This window comes from Mycteria americana, chromosome Z (genome assembly GCF_035582795.1).
Source record: "Mycteria americana isolate JAX WOST 10 ecotype Jacksonville Zoo and Gardens chromosome Z, USCA_MyAme_1.0, whole genome shotgun sequence".
NCBI lineage: Eukaryota > Metazoa > Chordata > Aves > Ciconiiformes > Ciconiidae > Mycteria > Mycteria americana.
Window position 1 is genome coordinate 29,197,665 of NC_134396.1, and position 18,396 is coordinate 29,216,060.

The following is an 18,396-nucleotide window of genomic DNA, read 5'->3' on the forward strand; positions in this document are numbered from 1 at the left end:
GCATTAAAATATTTTAATTTAAACAATTAGTTTAGAAGATAATGTGGGAACAGGAAACAGTCTTCTGCCATTCATGCTATAGATAAATTAAAATACCTTCACCTGTTTTCCTTAGAAGACGAAATTAAGGATGTGTAAAAGTAGCAGTAAACCTTTTCTGTCTTCTGTAACTTTGTTAATTAATTAGGTTTCAATTTTGATCTGGAGGAACTAAAGCTAATCTTTTTGTCCTAGACCTTGTAACGCTTCAAAACCTTATCAACTGATTATACTCTGGAGGGGTTAAAATAGTACTAGCTTGCCTCATTATCTGCACTTGAAAATCTTCAGCTTGCTGTGCAAATCTATATTAAAGCCCCTTTAATGGGTCCAATTGAAAGAAGCATAATTCTACCTTCAAGCATTAATTAACACTAATAAATTTTTCTTAACTTTTGTACCTTCACCTGATTGTATTTTTCTTTGTAATAAAATGCTGTTATTAAATTAAGACAAATGTATACACACATTATTGCCATCTAAACACTTTATTTCCAGCAGCATATAACCTTGATTATTCTTGTGTAATGAGGGACATGAGGATAATTTCAGTAATAAGGAGTTTGGATGAATGCGTCAGTAGTGATAAGATTATATTAAGTTTATAAACTCTCTGCAAAAAAAGTTTCTCCAGTGAATGAGATTTATAGATATTGCAAATACAGAATATCTGAGGACACTGACACTTTTTTTCTTTAAAAAGATGATTTTACTCAAGTTGTATGTTGGAAAAGGGATCAGCCTTCAGTGGTGAAACCTATCTGTATTATGTAGCCCCTTTGAACTGTATCAGTGCATTATTATAAGTCTTTGTGCCTTCCTGCTTGCCGTCTTCTAGTTTTCTCATAAAATTATGGCAAAGAGATCTTCTTAAGGAGCTGGTCTGAGTGAGAAAGATGGGGAGGAAAATGTATTTATTATTCAAATAGTTGAAAGTTGCTGATTCTGGTTTACTGATAGAAGGCTACCTGAGGTAGGTGGTATGATGACTATGGCTAATACCTGTGGGCTTGTTTGTCTGAAGAAATTAATAAGCTGTAAATTACAGTGTACCTTTACAGCTCATTAGTACTTTTGTGTGAATTCCCAGTAGGAATGCTTTCTCTGCAAGTTGAAAATGTGTTTCTGTGAGGTAGCTTACTTCATTTTGAGGAAAGAGTTTTCCTACTTAATCCATGGAAAAGTAGCTATATTGGGTGTTCATACAGGTGTCCTGTAAATCCATGCTTCATCCTTTCATTAATTTGCCTGTGTAGCCAAGCCTGAAGTTGGCTAAAGCTTCTGGATCTTTATTACTCAGCCTTCATGTTCTCAGTGGTGTTTCTACAAAGATAGGCTGAAATGATAGCTGCACTTGGATTAGACAGGAAAAGGTACACTAAGTAAAGGAATGTGATGTTTCTTGTCCTCTGCCCGTTCCATTGGTTTGAAATGCTCCATTCCTATGTTAGCAGAGCTCAGTATTCAAGCCTGGAAAGAAGGGGGAGGTCATCTTTATGATCTCATTCATCCTCTGAGGAGCTGGGATCTAGTTTGAGAAATTTCTTGTTCAATCCAGGTAAGAACAGTTATCATGTAGCCAATTAGGGTTACAATAGGGTAGCCTTTTTTCTTGAGATAAAAATGGTTTCTAAAGCCATTGGAAATTGTTTTTGCTGTAGAAGAGATTAACTTCTTAACTATGTTCAGTACACTATCTGGTTGCTGTAGTGACACAATTTTTATTTTAATTGTAAAGTCAGTATAGTTTTAAGAGTGTGAAGCTGGATTTTATTCCCCCTTTAAGGATGTTGTTAATAAGGAATCTTTTTCTTATTTCGTGGCTTCTTGCTTGAATACAGGCAGATTTCCTCAAGTTCAAGAGAACTGTTGTTCCTTAAGGACCAGGTAGCAGAAAGAAGCATGCAGTGTCCTTTGAGATTAGGTTCTGCCCTTACAAATCTGCTGACCACACTTAGGAAGGAGCTTGTCAGAAAAGTTGATCATAGCAACAGCTGTTCTTTATTTACTACACCTGATCTGACAGCATTGATGTGTGTGAGTGTAATGAAATATTGCTGTGTCAGGAGTAGATGCTAGTAGGTATCATTTCGAGAAGATCTCACATAGTCATGCACACTTCCAGAGATAGAGGCTAACTCAGTCTGAGGACTTTGTACAGGCCTTGCTGAGGAGGAAAGTGTAGAAGAAAAAAAATACCCAGTTCGATCAAGATTGTGCCCTTCAATGAAGAGAAGAGAAAAGCTCATTTTAGCAGATTGTTGGTTTTGATTTGGAATTGGTAGGGACAATAGGGTGTAATAAAGTTTTTGGATTTTCTGCTGCCTGACCTAGAGGGCTGGGCTGCTGCTTTCCGTAGTTTCAAAATAGATCTGCTAAGAAGAGAGGAAGGGGTAGAGAAAGTATCAATGTATTGGACAGTGCCACTTTACAGCTCTGTGTTATAAGTCTTACAGAAAATCCAGGCTGTCCTGATGCAGAGAATCACTAGACAAAAAAGGAAGGAGATTTATTTAGAGCAGCTGATGGTTAAGGTGGTGTTAGAGCTGTGGCAAGATTGTCAGATTATATTGTCAGTGTTCGCTGTAGTTATCCTGAGAGCTGTCATATTCTCATTAGGGGAAAATGGACAGTTAATATCTAAATCTAGCGTATGCATTACTGCAATACATGCTACACTGGGAGAGGTGCTGGATTTACTATGAAGCTACAGCTTTTCTTTTTTGGCAGTGCTGTCTCATTTCCAAATTAGAGGTGTGTTTTTGTGAAAAACTGCCTCTAAGTATTGTTCCCTTGCAGGGCAATGAGCTTCTGTATTCCTTGTTTCAGAGATGGCAAACCTATTGCGCATGTGCCAGAAACAGTATTTTGTTCCCTTGTCAATGCAAAAATGCCAGATCGCTGGCAATGCTTGCTTGTACTGTGCCTGTGCAGCAGAAGGAACCAGCAGAAGGGATACAAAGTATTGTAGAATTTCGTAAGAAGTGAAAAGAACAGTAGAGCTTTGTTTTTAGTGGATGAGAACAGGAACGTGCTTCAGTGTAGTTGTAAGGAGTGGAATGAAATGGTGCGCATCATAAAAAAGTTTTATCAGTGCTGTGACCTACTTAGCAGGTTGCTGGCCAGAGATGGTGCCTTTGCTGCTAGTGAAAGTGAGGTGCTAGAGTTGCAAGACTGACTGATACACTACATACAGTCACAGTTTATTTCCACCACATGTTCAAATACTAAGAAATTCTGTCAGGTGGTTCGATTAAGATAGCAAACTTTGCTGAAGACACAAAATTAATTGCATCAGACCAAAGTCTAAAGAGAGCAATAGGGAACATGGTGTCTATAATAGATTATACTGTTTTACCCTTCCTTAATCTATGGGTCAGGTGAGAATTCAGGAGCAAGACCAACTAGTGGTAGAGGAGTAAGTACATATTCTTTACCTGCAGGGTGGAGTCAGCTGCTCATATTTCTGGTCTGCTCCTCTGTAGAACCATTTTACTCGATCCTCTTAAAAAAGAGCTTTAAAGGATCTTCATTTTCTTTTCTTCCTTCTGCAAAAAACACCTGCCATTTTTCTCCAGCATGTAAATGGTAGGTAAGCACATTTGAATGGACAATGTTTTTCCCTGTATACATCTTTAAGTTACCATGTTTTACTTCACATCTATTGTTGATAGAAATAGGCCTTCAAAAATTCTCATTCATTTTGGGCATGGATTTGTAGATGCCTGCTTGCAGCTTTATACTTCTTTTTCTCAGAAACAATTCTTTAAATTGTTTAATCTCAGGGAGTACTGGAAAGCATGGGATGGGATAAGGAAGAACAAACAAACTTCTGTTGTTATGAAAATCAAGTGAGCTTCCCCCACTTCAATTCCCCTCTCTTTGCAGTTGTTTTTTTTTTTTTATTTATTTAAGATTGTTATAATGTAAAGGCAGGTGTGAAAAAGCAGAATTAATAATGGGATATGTACTCATAATACTGTTGCATGAGTTACATTTTAATCCATTATATGTCAGTTGCTATTTTTCCTTGTTTTTTGTGCCCTTGTTAGGAGTCAAGTTCTAAGTTGAATAGTTAACTGTGAATACAGGCATCCGTTGGAAGGATACTATAGAATCAGATAGCACTGTTGGCATTTTACTTTTGGAGCATTATGGATTTGAAAATAACTTGCGTTTTATATTGTAACTAGCTAGTGTCATTTTGACTATGAAAGGACACCATACAGACTGCAAAATGCAGCAGATGACTTCTATAACATATGGTTACCTTTTCATGAATTATTTACATAGAACTTCTGTTCATCCTACATCTGAAAATAATTAAAGAATCTAATGAATAGTCATGAGATGAAAGAGAATGGATTTCTTTTGTTCATTTTATTTTTTTTCTTTTGTGTTTTTCTTTATTTGGGAGAACTATATGAGAATATGACTGGGAATGTTATTTATTAAACATGCATATGAGTTCAAGTTTAGAACCATGAGGATTAATAAAGTTGAAAAAATCTAAAGAGGAATTTGACAAAGCTAAATCAAGGAAAGCTGTGAATGTTACTGGCACATTTTTAGTGGTGTCTACTTACTGTTCAATTCCTGCTAGAAAAAAAGGAAAGTTGGAAGGGAGGGCAGAAAGTTAAAAGTGTGGTAAGTCAACCTCAACTACCTGATGGGGAAAAAATGATGAAAGGGAGAGAATAAATATGTAAATCTTGAAGTAGAAATTTTGAGGAAAAGAAGTTTAAAAGAAAATTATATTTTCACATTTAAGTTGTAATAAAATAACTTCATTAATTAATTTTGTTTCTGCTTAAGATGTCATGATTTCATTAAAAGTCATTGCTTGGGGGAAAATACTTCAATTTTTCATCAGTTCCAGTTACTTTGTTTTCTTTTTTTTTTTTTTTTTTTGTGTGTGTGGTGTATTAGAAGTGTACTACTGCACAGTGAAAGCTTCTGGTAAAGAATGTAATGAAGAAGCACAGAATACAATGTTTATTTGTTACCTTGATCCCTTTGGTAGTGGTAATTAAATGCATGTCCCTTCGTTGCAGTCATAGATGGACCCTTTCAATATTGTGGTGCAGAGACCTGAGGTTTTTCATGAACTGCTTCAGCAGCCAATGACAGAAACAAGGTGCATTTCTGTATCGTTTACAGCAACGATGAAGGATATGTGTGTCAGCTTTGCATTTCTGCTAGAATGATTTTTAGGGATATTTTGATAAACTATCGGTAGGTATTTGAGTTAACTTCTTAACATGAAATAAAACCCGCTCTTATCTGTATTTTATGAACCTCTATAGAGACAGGTACGCAATACTGATTCAGTAATACAGTCTGATCAAATTTCAAACTGCAGAATTATGAGTGTTGTGTCCATCCGTCCCCATCACCCCTGCCCGAGTATAAAAAATTTGGAGAACACTTAATGCAGTAATAGCAAGTACAGCTGTTGTTTCATAGTCCTTTCTGCATGCATTTTATGTAGCAGATTAAAAAAAATCTTTCACTGAAGACTAGAAGTTCAGTGATGATGTCTGCAACATCAAACAGTCCATAACTCTGGTAGTTGTATCCTAACTCATATTCTTTTTGGAAACAAGACTCCTAGCGTTAGAGAGTTATGCTTTTATTGCCACTTTCACTGTCTCCATATGGGAGTATGCCATCTAAATTCATACTGGATAAAAATTAAGTTTAATTAAAAAAACTTTTTGTGTATCTATTCACATGAAATATTGACAGATAATTGTAACATCCTACTGCCATGAAAAGACTCTGAGGTGTTCAAAGCTAAGACAAAAAAGGACTATTTTCCCCCTTCAGTTTTGGTCTGTAGTTTTCATTTTCTCATTTTGACTTAGCATGTGATTTTGCTTCCTCTGCGGATTGATATGAAGGTATTTAAAAAAGAAGTAGTTTTTGTCAGTAAACAATTTGACATTAGGGAAGAAAAAAAATTGTGTTGTAGATAAAGAGATACCATGGGAAAGGATAAAAAAATGACAGTCCTCTTAAACATCAAAAGACCTTCTCCACCGGGTCACAGTGTTTCTTTCTTTGTATGTACTGTTGCCTGGAGCATCCTAGGCTCCAGCAGTATACAAGGGATACTCTTTGATTCTTCCCAGCTAAACAAAAGGGTAAAATCTGATTCCTTTGGTTTTCATTAGAGCAAATTCACTTCTAGAGTACAGTTTTCTTTCTTGTATTTGGAAGTTTTTTTATGGAAAAACCTTTGGAAGTGTACTCTAATTGTCTTAGTTATATCAGTTTTTTCATAATTCTTGAGCACCAAGCTGTCAAAAGCCCATTGAATGTTGCTTTTGTCATGTTGTATTCAAACAAGTACGACTGCAGTCAATGCAAAATGTAAGTTGAGATTCATCTTGTGTAGCATTAGCCTGTCTTTTATGGTATCTAGACAAAACCAGTACATACTGTGGGAATAGATGAATTCCTGATGAATGTTTTTATCTGATGAAGTCTGTCAAAATAAGCTCATGTGGGAGGTTGCCTCATGTGTTGATCAGGTATGGTTTTTTTCTGCTGTTTCACTTGCCTACCAGAGTAGGGTAGTCTTTTAGGAACACTGCTAGTATTCTCTGCTGTAAGAAATCAGTCTTTACTTTCTTCCTCCTATTATACAAGGTAATTCATAGGTTGAGGAAGCAAAGTGCAAAAACAGCTGCACAGGCAAAGACAGATGATAATTTACTTAATTGTCTGTATCTCAGAAATTCTTTATGACCCTTATTTCTACCCAGTCATGGCTCCTGAGTAATGCTCCTGTTTTTTTCCCCTTCTTTATAAGTATGTGAAATGAGCAGATATGAGAGTGAAAGTTCAATTGGTTTAGAGGAAAAGATAAGAGCATACAAAGTGGTACCCGACAAAAACGCTTTGAAACATAACAGGATTTTTTCCATGCAGGTATAACTTGCCTAAATAATGTTTAACTACTGCTGCAGTAGATGACTTTGTAGACTACTCAGGTGAGTTTGGTGCTTAGTGATTGATACAGTGTATTTGGCTTTTGATTGATTTAAAGTCTTAAGTGGGTCAGTTGTGGGGATAAGTAATTAGTGTGCAAGTCTGATTCAGGATAATCTGTCTGATTACCTTATACAAGGTAAGTAGCTTATTTGAGTTTAAAATTTCATCTCGGCAATATGGAACAAACATTTGAAATAGCTAGTTGCACTATTTTACCTTCATGTCTCCATTCATCCTCCTAATTGCTGGAAAACTTCCCATTCCAAACAGGACCCAAAGATCTTTGATTTCACTTCACAAATACACATATGCTTACCAGTTTCAGCACAGTGTATAGTGCAACTAAGTAGTAAAACAACGTAGCTTGTGTACTCAAAAATTACATGCCTTAAAGAGTTGATGCTGCACGTTGAGATTTTGTGAGAGCGTGTATTTGTGAACTTTTAACTCTGTTAAAGCCAATAGGCTCTTTCAGATGGGTCGAACTTCGAAGGGTGTTCTTCAAATATAGACTTTGTCTTGATAAATGTTAAACAAGTAGTGATGAGCTGGAAGGAAGACTCAAAGGAGCCGTGTACTCAAATTCTATGAGGACCTGAGGAGTAGGAGGGAGGCAAACAAAATAATTGATGCTTTCCATGGTAGTGTGGATTCATACCTTTTTAAAGATGTAACTAAATCATCTCTGCCAGCAATGATTTGTTCCTGTATCTGTAATAATATATCTGAAGAGCAAATATTTTGCTTTTTGAATAGTGAAAATTGAGCCTGGTGTTGGGTAGGTTCAAAATATGAAAGAGGGGAGACCTTAGTTAAGAGGGGTTTCTAAATTTCATTATCCCTTCCTTAATGTCTGCTGATAACAAACTAGGCTGAGAAGGTTTATGCACTGGGTCATGTCTTTGCAAAAAATTTCATATAAATTTCTGAATCTGAAGTTCAGGTTTAGTTTTTCTTTGAAGGAAGTGGAAGACTGATTATGAATCTGTAATCTTAGGCAAACTTTGACTGGAATCTGCTCAAAGTGCCAGTGCTGTAGAATGAGTCTCTGTAGGGGAGTTAGCTATATTATAAAAAATAAACAAGTACACTATAGGTTTGAGATTAAATTGCCAATTAAACACTGTTTTAAATACAAGCTAGTTCTGCGTCGTGTGGTGTTTTTGTGGATTTTGTTTTTTGGGTTTTTTTTTGGTGTCTGCTTGGTTGGTTGGAATTAATGACATCTGAGGCAAAAATCCACAATATGAGCTTTCTTTCACTTTTCTCTCAATTTTTGTTCTCACTTTTCCATTCTCTTCAATTCACAGCCACTTTCTTTTCCACGTTTTTGAAGACTACTGTTAGAAAGTACATAATTTTATATATTCTTTGGATTCTACTGTGGCTGCTATCAAATATGAGGTACAACAAAGATAATTTTTTTTTTCCTGATAAAGTGAAATTTTCAGTGCAGAAAAAAAAAATCCTTCATGCTTCCCTACCCTGTTTACTAATATTGTCTGTTCATGGTTGGTTGTTTTCAGTATTTGCTACACAAGTTACCTGGATTACATTACGTTTCTCCTATGCTGAACCGGTTGCAGGGTTTGTTCTTGCTTGGACATATTTTCTGCTATGTAGTGTGGTGTGGGGTGTGTTTTTTTGTTTTTGTTTTTGTTTTTTTTTTTCATTTTGTAAGAAATGTTACCATATTTGTAACAGTGTGTGAATAGAAGTAGTGGTCAGAGGGATAAAATAAATTTACTAAATATGGAGGAACAATGTGCAAAAAGATTTGGAGATGGTGGTAGGACAGGAAATAGGTCAATTAAAATATTTGCAAGGAAAGTGAGAATGTGATGTGTAGAAAAAGTGAAGAGGTCTACAGAAGAGAGGCAGACACTGAGTAATTTGGAAATAGTTACCATAAAGGTCTCTGTTAAAAGGTAAAAAATGAAACAAACAAGGAGGGAAAGATACAATCCACACAAAGAAATGAAGTCATGTATATTTTTGACTAAGACATTTGCTTAATACGTAGATTAATTTCACTGCACATCTTCAAATATATTTTTCACATGCCTTACTGTCACAGTAGCTCACTAGTGGTTTAAATAGTAATTCATAAAGAAGTTATTTCTGCCAACCTTAGTCTTATAATCAGATATATGAAATTAATGCCTTTTACGTGATTTAACTCTGGTCATACTGAAAAAGGTAGTTTATTGGCTATTAAGCTAGTTGTCAAATGTTACAACATAGTGCAGCAGAAAGGGCAGAGAAGATTGTGCTTAGTAGTTGTTTGTGCAGACTAGGGAGAAGAGCATGCGTATCTTGAGGGGAAGCTGGGATTCAAACTGCCACTCAGGCTCTCAGAATTGCCCCATCCTTCTGTGGTTATTGCTTTGTGAACAGTTTCCTTGTGCAGTGTGGGTGCTCTGGATGCCAACGCATTGATGCTGTTCAACACGCAGAGCGAGCCCTGCTTATCCCTGTGCAGCTTGCTTTGTATGCAAAGCTGCTACCTATAGTACCTGTGTTTCTTCTTGTGAGTGAGTTACTTTGAGTTCAGTGGTGACATAGTTACTTTTTTTGCCCTAATTGTTACATGTAAGTTTAAAATCAATGGTTGTTGGATATGACTTCAAAAGTATTGTTTTACATGTTTTTTTCTCAGCACATTTTCATTGTTTTTCATGTCTGACATGTGAACCAGATTTAACCATTTGGAGGTTGAAAACCCATGTGTATGTTATCAGCAGTATTGTAGAATAATCTAAAGGTAAATCCTCTTGTTCATAACGTATGTTTCTGAACACATTTCATTTAGCTTGTATATTAAAGGCAAACAGTTGCCTTTTTGTCCTGAGATAAAAGTTTAATCTGTTTCTTACTACCGTTACAGTGTTACTGCTAGGAAAGTGTCTTAGTTAAATGCCATTTTGATTTAGGAAGGGAAGGGGCTAAACAGTATGTGGAATTAAAACAGACTCCTGAAGAAAAATGCAGAGTTCTAATATGCATTTAAGAGTGAGGGTGTTTTACTACGAATGTCATAAGAATAGAATGCAAGTATCTAAAACAGAAAGTTGAAATTGTTTTTTTGCTGGCAGTGTGATTTTAGTATGCGTGGGTACACTAAACTGTTGTCTGTGTTGAACAGAGTTGTATTATTTTCCCTGAGCTGCAATTTCAGTTAGACTTAATTCCCTTTTTACAACTATTTTGTATCATAATCTTTTCAGTTGCCTCACTTAATAATTATTTCTCATTATCTTCACGAATTCTGGAGAATTTTGAACTCTACTTTTTGGCTTGATTTTTGGTATGCTAAAAGTGCAAGTGGAAACAGTGTTCTAATGTATTCTTAGCCCATAACCACAAATATAACTTCTGCAAATGACTGTCTTTGTCTAAGCTTGACTGAATAATTTCCATTCAGTTCTGCATTTATGGGCTCTTTTGTTTAGTGACAGCAAGATACTCAGTTCCTCGTTTACACTACTGTGTCATGTAGTTGTGTCATTTTGAGTATGATTAAAGTACTAATGAAATGAAAATAATGTTATAAAACTACATATATCAGATTGTTACATTTCATAGCTCTAAAATGCACAGGTCTCAAATCCAGTACATGCGTGTTCTTTTACAATTGCTTTTTGTCTGTTAACATATTATTTTTTTTTTTAAATAGAGACTCACAGGACAGCAGCAGGAGATAAACAACTTAATACAGAGAAAAATTGCTGTGGATGAGGAAAATGCCCGTTTGAAGAATGAATTCAGTAACTTGAACCAGAAATTTAAAGATAAAAGCCAAGAACTTAAGGTATATTGACTTGTACATAGTTTCATAAGACTGTAGCTTTGAAGTAGTTCTTTAAGCTATGTCAGCCTTTGTGGCACAGAAAGTGACAAGCTTGGAGAAAAAATTGCCTTAGGCCTTGCTATACCTTACCGTTTTCTCACATACCAACTCTGAGGAAGATGCTTTAAAGCCAAGAATCCAAGCTTTATAACTTTCAGATAAATAGTTAATGATGGAAATGGAGCAAAGAAAGTAGGAGAGTGTGAAGATGTGGCTTCTTGTAATTAGATTCTGATGGGACTGGCATTATTAATTGATAAAGCCGAGGTCTGGGAAGATATGTCTGTGTGGGTCTCAAAAATAGCTGGGGACAGCATCAAAGGCAGCTTGATCAATTAATGGGCTCTTTGCAAATGTGTACTCATCAAAGCTGTCATCCAGCTAAAAAATATGACCCTTCCACCTGCATGAAAGAGGCCAATAAAAGTACACAGGTGACCTTGGCCATCAAATATAGAAGAAGCTGCTGTGAGGGTAAAACTGCACAGTTTATATTTGCTGATTAGTTCTCACTTTTTTTGTTTATCGGCCCTTGTGGTACTGTTCTACAGGACACCGAGGAGTGTGCACAGAAGAAGGAAGAGCAAAACAGACTGGTTATAAAAAACCTGGAGGAGGAAAATAAGGGATTAAATACATGCTGTGCTGACCTGCTAAATGACCTGGAGAAACTGAGGAAGCAGGAGGCACAATGGAAAACAGAAAAATCTGGCAATGATGCAAGAATAAAGGTACGAAGTGGAATGGACTCCTGGATGTTATTTCAGAATTAACTTCTCCAGACATTTGCACTACAAGTTATTTTCCTTAAATAACAACTTATATATTCAAATCTACCAGTGGGGACTTGCATTCATTTACATTCCTTCACTTAAGACCCACAGCTTTTTAAAAATTGATGTTGCAAAGCAGGAATCTGACTTCAAATAGTAATCTTAAAATGTAATCATTAAAAAATAAAAGATACTGTATTTTAAGATAAAATATATATATATATGTGAACTAATAAAAGCTTAAAAGTATTATAATTCACAATTTTTTCTCAATGTATAATCTACTTACCTATAATTTGATTGCAGTAGACCTGATATTTGTTGTTTTGGAAGAATACTTTAAAACTTTAACTGCAGTTTTGAATAAATGGTGTCCTAGCCTCCAGAGGGCTCCCCTCTGTGAGGGGCCTTATTATTGCGTATAATATTAAAAAGTTATTTTCACTGTTTATGATACATTCAATTATTTCCTTTTTTATTTTATTGTACAGAATATTGTGTCTTTTATTTAAATGATATTTTGTCTTGTTTGCTGGTGAAAATTGGCAAGTTCTTTTTAAATTTCTGTAAGAGATAAGCCACAAGGATGGTATCAAAGTGTTTGATGGCTGCTTATATACATGCCTATTTAGTGGACTCTTTTTATTTACATGGCTAATGAACGCTTAGAACGCTGTGCTCTTTTACATTATCAAAGTACGTGACCTCCTGGTATATTCAGTGTAGTAACTATCTAATCAACATCTTGCCCAGAAACATCTTTTTTCCTCCACTAGCAATTCAGTGTTTTTGGTGACACTTCTGATTGTTGTGCTGATGTAAAGAGCTTCATTCAGATCTGTTAACATGGGAAGTAAAGTTCTTGCAAATTGAGGCCTTTGGAGTGGTTATGATGAAAGGATAATAGGATTCCCAGGGCAACAAATGGTTTGTTTGATACCTGGGGGAGAAAATCTAGTGGGTAGTAAACTGATTTAATAATTTTCAAGTTGTCACACGTAGTGCTTGTAATATTGGCTAAATTACTGAAAATCACTGTTACCCACACCTTCAATGAAATAAGTCAGAATAATTTTCCGTGTATCTGTCTTCCTGGCTGGTAAGGCATGCTCAAGAGAGAAAGTTGCGTCACAGCCATGTGATTCCAGGGATGGGAATAAGTAGTGTTGGTGTTTCAGATTGGGGTCACAAACAGGTCAAGGTGGTGTCTAGAGTATGACAGAGGTAACTTCTTGAGATGGGTATTCCCTGAGCCAACAAGGAATGACGCACAACTGGATCTGCTGTTCACAAAAAAGGAAGGACTGATTAAGGAAATAATATTCAATGGCAGCCTTGGCTATAGTGACCATGAAATTGTGAAGACCAAGATCCTGAGAAGATGAAGGAAGGAGAATAGCACAGTACAGACCTAGAATTAAGGAGAGTCTTCAGCTTGTTCAGGGAAGTGGTAGGTGGAAACCCATGAGAAGCAACGCTGAAAGGTAAAAGAGCTCAGGAAAATTATCAAGTCTTTAAAGACACCTTCCTCCAAGCCCAAGTATAGTCCACTCTGATACTCAGGGAAACAAGTGGATGTATTAGGAGACCAGCTTGGCTAAACAGAATTAATCAACCAAACTCCAGTGTAGGGTCGGGGTGGAAAGCAGTATTCAGGAAGTGGAAACAGTGAAAGCTACAAAGGAGAAGTTCAGAAACATTCAGTCTGGGCACTCAAAGATGGTGGTAACTTACCTACAGTTGAGACTTGCAAGTGGTGACAGGTATAACAAGAGTTTCTTGCACTACTTTAGTAGCAAAAGTCTGAACAAGGAAAACAGGAGCCTGTTGCTGAAAGGGAAGGGTGAATTAGTGACAGGTAATAGATACAGCAGAGGTACTGAGTGTTGTCTTTGCCTCAGTCTTCTCCAGCAACATTCCCCCAAGCATTTGTGCCTAGAGGCAGAGTTCAAGAAGTACTAAAAGTGGATGAGTTGGGAGAACTTGACTAGTACACATCCATTGGACCAGCTGAAGTGCATCCGAGGGTGCTGAGAGAGTTGGAGGATGTCACTGTCAGACTGCTGCCTATCATCTTTCAAAAGTAGTATAGATATCAGGGGAGGCCCCTGATGAAAAGGATAGTCCAAGAACAAAGGTTGGTTGGCCTCACTTCAGTCCCTGGGAGAATCACAAGGAAAGTAATCATGGAAGTACGACCTTGACAAAAATGGGCCAACAGGAGTCTTAACCAGGACAAATGATGAGTCTTGCCCTGGGAAGGCAGAGCCCTGCAGCCATACAGGGGCTGGGGATAAGCTCTGGGGGACAGCCCTGGGCACTGGTGGGCAGCAAGCTACATCGGGGCCAGCCCTATGCACCCAGGCAGCAATGAGAGCCAGCAGTGCCTAGAGAGGCAAGAGCAGGGTATGGCCCCAGGAGTCAGGGGAGGAATCGGCCCCCTCTGCTCGGTACGCTAGATACTGCACTGATTTTTAGGTGCAGTACAGGAAAGACATCAGTAAACTGTCTGGAGGTGAGACAGTGGGGCTGGAGACCTTGCCTTGCGAGGAGAGGCTGGGGGTCAGGCTAGTTCAGCCAGGAGAAGGGATGCTTCTGGGGCTGGGGCCATCCAACAACATCTCTGGCACCAACAGGAGAGGATGGAGGAGATGCATCTGGGCTCTTCACAGCTTTGCGTGATGGAAGGCTGAGAGGCAGCACAAGCTGAAACAGGAAAAGCTGAGGCTGGAGACAAGGAGAAGCCTTTTCCCCAAGGAGGACAGCCCTGGAGTGGGACTGGTGCCCATGGACGTTGGGCCATCTCCATCATTAGGAGATTTTAACCCCTGATTTTGTAAAGCCTTGAGCAGCTCGGTTGGACCCCCTGGCTGAATCTGCTTTAGGCAGGGGCTGTGACTGGAGACCTCCTCAGGTCCCTGCTAGCCTGCATGTGTCCATGGGTCTGATGCCCCAGCTTCTGCCTTCACCCCCCACCTTCTGTGATGTTAGACAAGTGACCATACACCTTTGCTAATGGACAGAGTTAGATGAAGTTGATTATCTCACGAGACTATTGCAAGGATTGAGAAGCATATTAAAAATACTATCTGCAAAGAGGGAAATGTTATATTTGACCTCTAGGAAGTAGTAATATGTTGTCTCATTGGTTTTTATCAATATTTTATAAAAATAATAATTTGTAAAAATGCACAGAGGTTTTTTTTTTTTTTAGTTCATCACTGTTTTTACATATACTCTTCCTGTAAATATTTGCTTGAAAATTTAAGTTTCAGTTCAAATTAATTTCTCTCTCTGTTCCTGACATTCCCCATTTCTATTACTTGACACTCAGGAATCAATATTGGATGCCAGATTGGCTCTTAACAGGATGCTTATAAACAATAAAGAATAATAATTTCCTTAACCACAGAGGCCAAATACAACATTATCACACTACACGATATTGGGCTGCAGATGATGTTCTAATATATACACCCCAATATAACATGTCCCTGAAATGCTTTTAAAAAGTAATTTATGAGCAAATTCAATAATGGTATTGTATTGTTGTTCTCAAGTGATTGTAAAAATGGTTATAGATAAAAATAATTTAAATTAAGAAACTATATCCCCTTCTGAAAGTCAGTTCTGCCTCTCAGCCTTGAGTTTGGGAGTTGAACCAGCATGTCTTTTTGTACGTTTTTCAGTAATAAACACTGTATTTAACACTATTGAGGATGATGTATACAGACACTATTCATGTTAGTCTCCTGTATCTGAGAAAGAATAAAATGAAATCTTACCAATGTAAGCTACCCCAACATTGTTTTTAAAATGTGTATTAGATGATATAAATGCTAGGTCTAAATAACAGATTCTTCTTTTGGAAACGTGGCCCTCTGTTCAGAGGCTGAACTAAGTGTTACTAGCCCATTTTTTTCAGTCTTTAAACCATTTTCTGTGCAGAGAAGTGTCACTTGTCACTTTCAAAGACAGGTTGTTTCCAGAGCTACTATAAGATGAATTGGGGTATAAAATTCAACATTTTCAAACTGAGAGAAAAAGCTTCTATGGCTAGTTTGTCCATTTAAGGAGTATTTCTTTAAAGATTTGTTATATTAGCCAAAAGCTGAGTGAGGCAGAGTAACAGGAAGAGACCTGATAAGGTGGCTAAAAGGATGGCAATTGTCTTTTATTGTTTGTCTTTCCCATATATACCTTCATATAAATAATGCACAGTGTACAGAAAATTAACATAGGGTTTTGCTTTCTGCCTTAGAGTAGTTCTTGAGAATTACTCTTCTGTGCTTCCCAGGGCTTATATTAGCTTTATATTAGCTCCCAAAAGTGCACAAGTGGAAAAGCTGTCTATCAGCCATCTTATACATGGATGTGTCTCCGTATTTAAGAATGAATTAGGGATTTGAGTTATTTTGTTGTTCTTTGGGTGGAGGTTACTTAAGTTATTGTTTAATAATAAGAACAATGTATATTTTCCCAAACTGAGACAGTCACAAAAGGCTTTGTATGTGCACACAAAAAATGTCAGACTAGCAGATTTGAAGTGGAGGTGACCTAAAAGATAGTGGAATTGCTTACTAGGGTTTTTTTGTTGGGTTTTTTTTTGTTTGTTTGGTGGGGGTTTTTTTGTTTGTTTGTTTTTGGTTTTGGTTTTTTTTTCCCCCTCCTTCTAGTTGGCAAAGTTCCTGAAGTCTGGAGGTGAGAGCTTTTAAAGAAACAGGGAGAGGTGTTCTCTTTTAAAATGAAACAATCTGAGAAACAGCCATCTCTGTCAAGAGGAGCCTGGGATATTAGTTCCACTGAAGAATGCGAGTTTTGTTGATGGGACCTTGAAAAAATACTTTCCCTTCTGTCATAATACATAACAAGAAAAAACATGAAAACAGAGCTGCTGTATTTGAAAGTGATTTTCTACGGTTTGAAGCTACAAATAACAAAACCTTAGTGTTCATTCACAGTGAGTCCATAATCTATGCACAACTGTGCTGCCTCACACCTTGTCTGTGTGTTATGCTTTTCATGTTTGAAGTTCTTTTAAATTCACCTTTTCTCTGATTTTTCTGAGTTTATAGATCTTGGGCTTGAAGTGATTAAAATATTCCTGTAAGGTTTTACCTTAAATTACTATACTGCTATTAATCTTCATTTCATTTTAGTTAGGATCACCACTTTTCATGGCTAGAAATAATGACTAGACTTATTTTTCATGCTTCACTTCGAGTACTGTTATAAAGAAGTGTCATATCTTTTACTGCCTTGTATTTTTCTCTAAAATAAGCATTTTCTTCCTCATATAACTGAATTATTAGGTATTTTAACTTACTGTATTTTACATAGCACTTACTTTGCTTTAATATGCTTTAAAAGATTGAACTCTAAACAGTCTATGTACAGTTGAAATTAGCTTTAACCTGAAAATCCAGTTTAGGAGATTTTATATTTAGCAAACTTTCAGACTGCATGTTTATGCAATGAAACTACCTTCTTGGCTACTGTATTAACTAAAAGGCAACATAGTAAATTCCACATGATTTTAAAAAATGGAAATACTCAGAAATTGAGTGTAAAAGATTATAGGTTATGTCATAATTTTAGATTTCTGACTAATGTACAAAAGCTCTGCTGAATGTCTCAACATATGATATTTCAGTATATAAGCTATTTGTATAACCAGTCCCTCTTTGCCCCTTTTTTTCATGTTTTGCCCTTTCAGTAATGCTTCTGATTTCCGAAAGAAGTAAAGGTTTCAAAATCAGTTCAAAAGGTTGACCTGATTAATTTGTTAGTTGAAATCAAAATCTGAAGTCGCATATGTCACAAATGGGGTGAAGTACTGAAAGATACTTTTTTCTGTTTTTAAATTCTGCCGTTGTATAACTTTTAAACTTGCGTTTATGACAAAGTCATTTGTTACCTATTCTTTGTATTGCACACTGCAAATGATGATGGGAACTTAAGCATTGGTAAAATCAGATATTTTTTTAATCTCCAGCATGAAAAACCTCTGCAACTCTATAGTGTGGTGTGAAAGATAGGCAAATAGGATTTATTCACAGAAAAGGTGAACTATTATAATTTGTGTTCACATATACAATAACTTTTAGCTGCTGTGGAAAAAATACCACTGAGAAGAACCTCTAAGATTATTTGGCTGTAAGTTATAAATACTTTATTACACTTTAACATTTTCATGTGTCTATAGAATGAACTGTCTCCTATGATTCTGAAACCTTTTGTTATCTGAGAAAAAATAATTTTTGCTACCCAGCCTTTGAGATTGAATGATGACTCATTAGTTGGGTACAACAGGCATATAGCCTGAGATTTATCCTGAAACAAATAGTTTTCGTACCTCATTCACTCATGAATTTTGCCATTTCCTCACATTAGTGTTACTGTTATTAACAGGACATGATTCAAAGAATTTGATTGTAGTACCCTTCTGATACATCCAAATATGTATAAGACATTTTTATGCTATTTTAAAGAAAGACAATTAATTATTCACTTTTCAGTTATAAAAATGTTTTGATACCTTCAATACTTGAGGCATCTTTGCTGAAAGAGAAAAATGTGCATTTCTTTATTTCTTTAACTAAGTCTATATGTAAATGGAAGATAAACTAATATACTGTTGGCAGTAGATTAGGCATGCTTTCCTTCTAGGAGGTATTTATTTTAAATTATTGATGAATCCTGGAATATTTACCTTCCTGAGAACAAGTGATTGTG

At 36.5% G+C, this 18,396-nt stretch overlaps 1 protein-coding gene across 5 annotated transcripts in view; it reads left to right on the top strand.

Moving 5' to 3' along the window:
- The window catches only part of CNTLN (centlein), a 197,952-nt gene that overhangs the window by 35,864 nt on the left and 143,692 nt on the right, over positions 1 to 18,396 (top strand). For all 5 annotated transcript variants that reach the window (XM_075527374.1, XM_075527375.1, XM_075527378.1 and 2 more), the window contains 2 exons: positions 10,715 to 10,849; positions 11,440 to 11,619. In XM_075527374.1, coding sequence (XP_075383489.1) covers positions 10,715 to 10,849; positions 11,440 to 11,619 — 315 coding nt within the window. The remainder of the gene's footprint in view (positions 1 to 10,714; positions 10,850 to 11,439; positions 11,620 to 18,396) is intronic.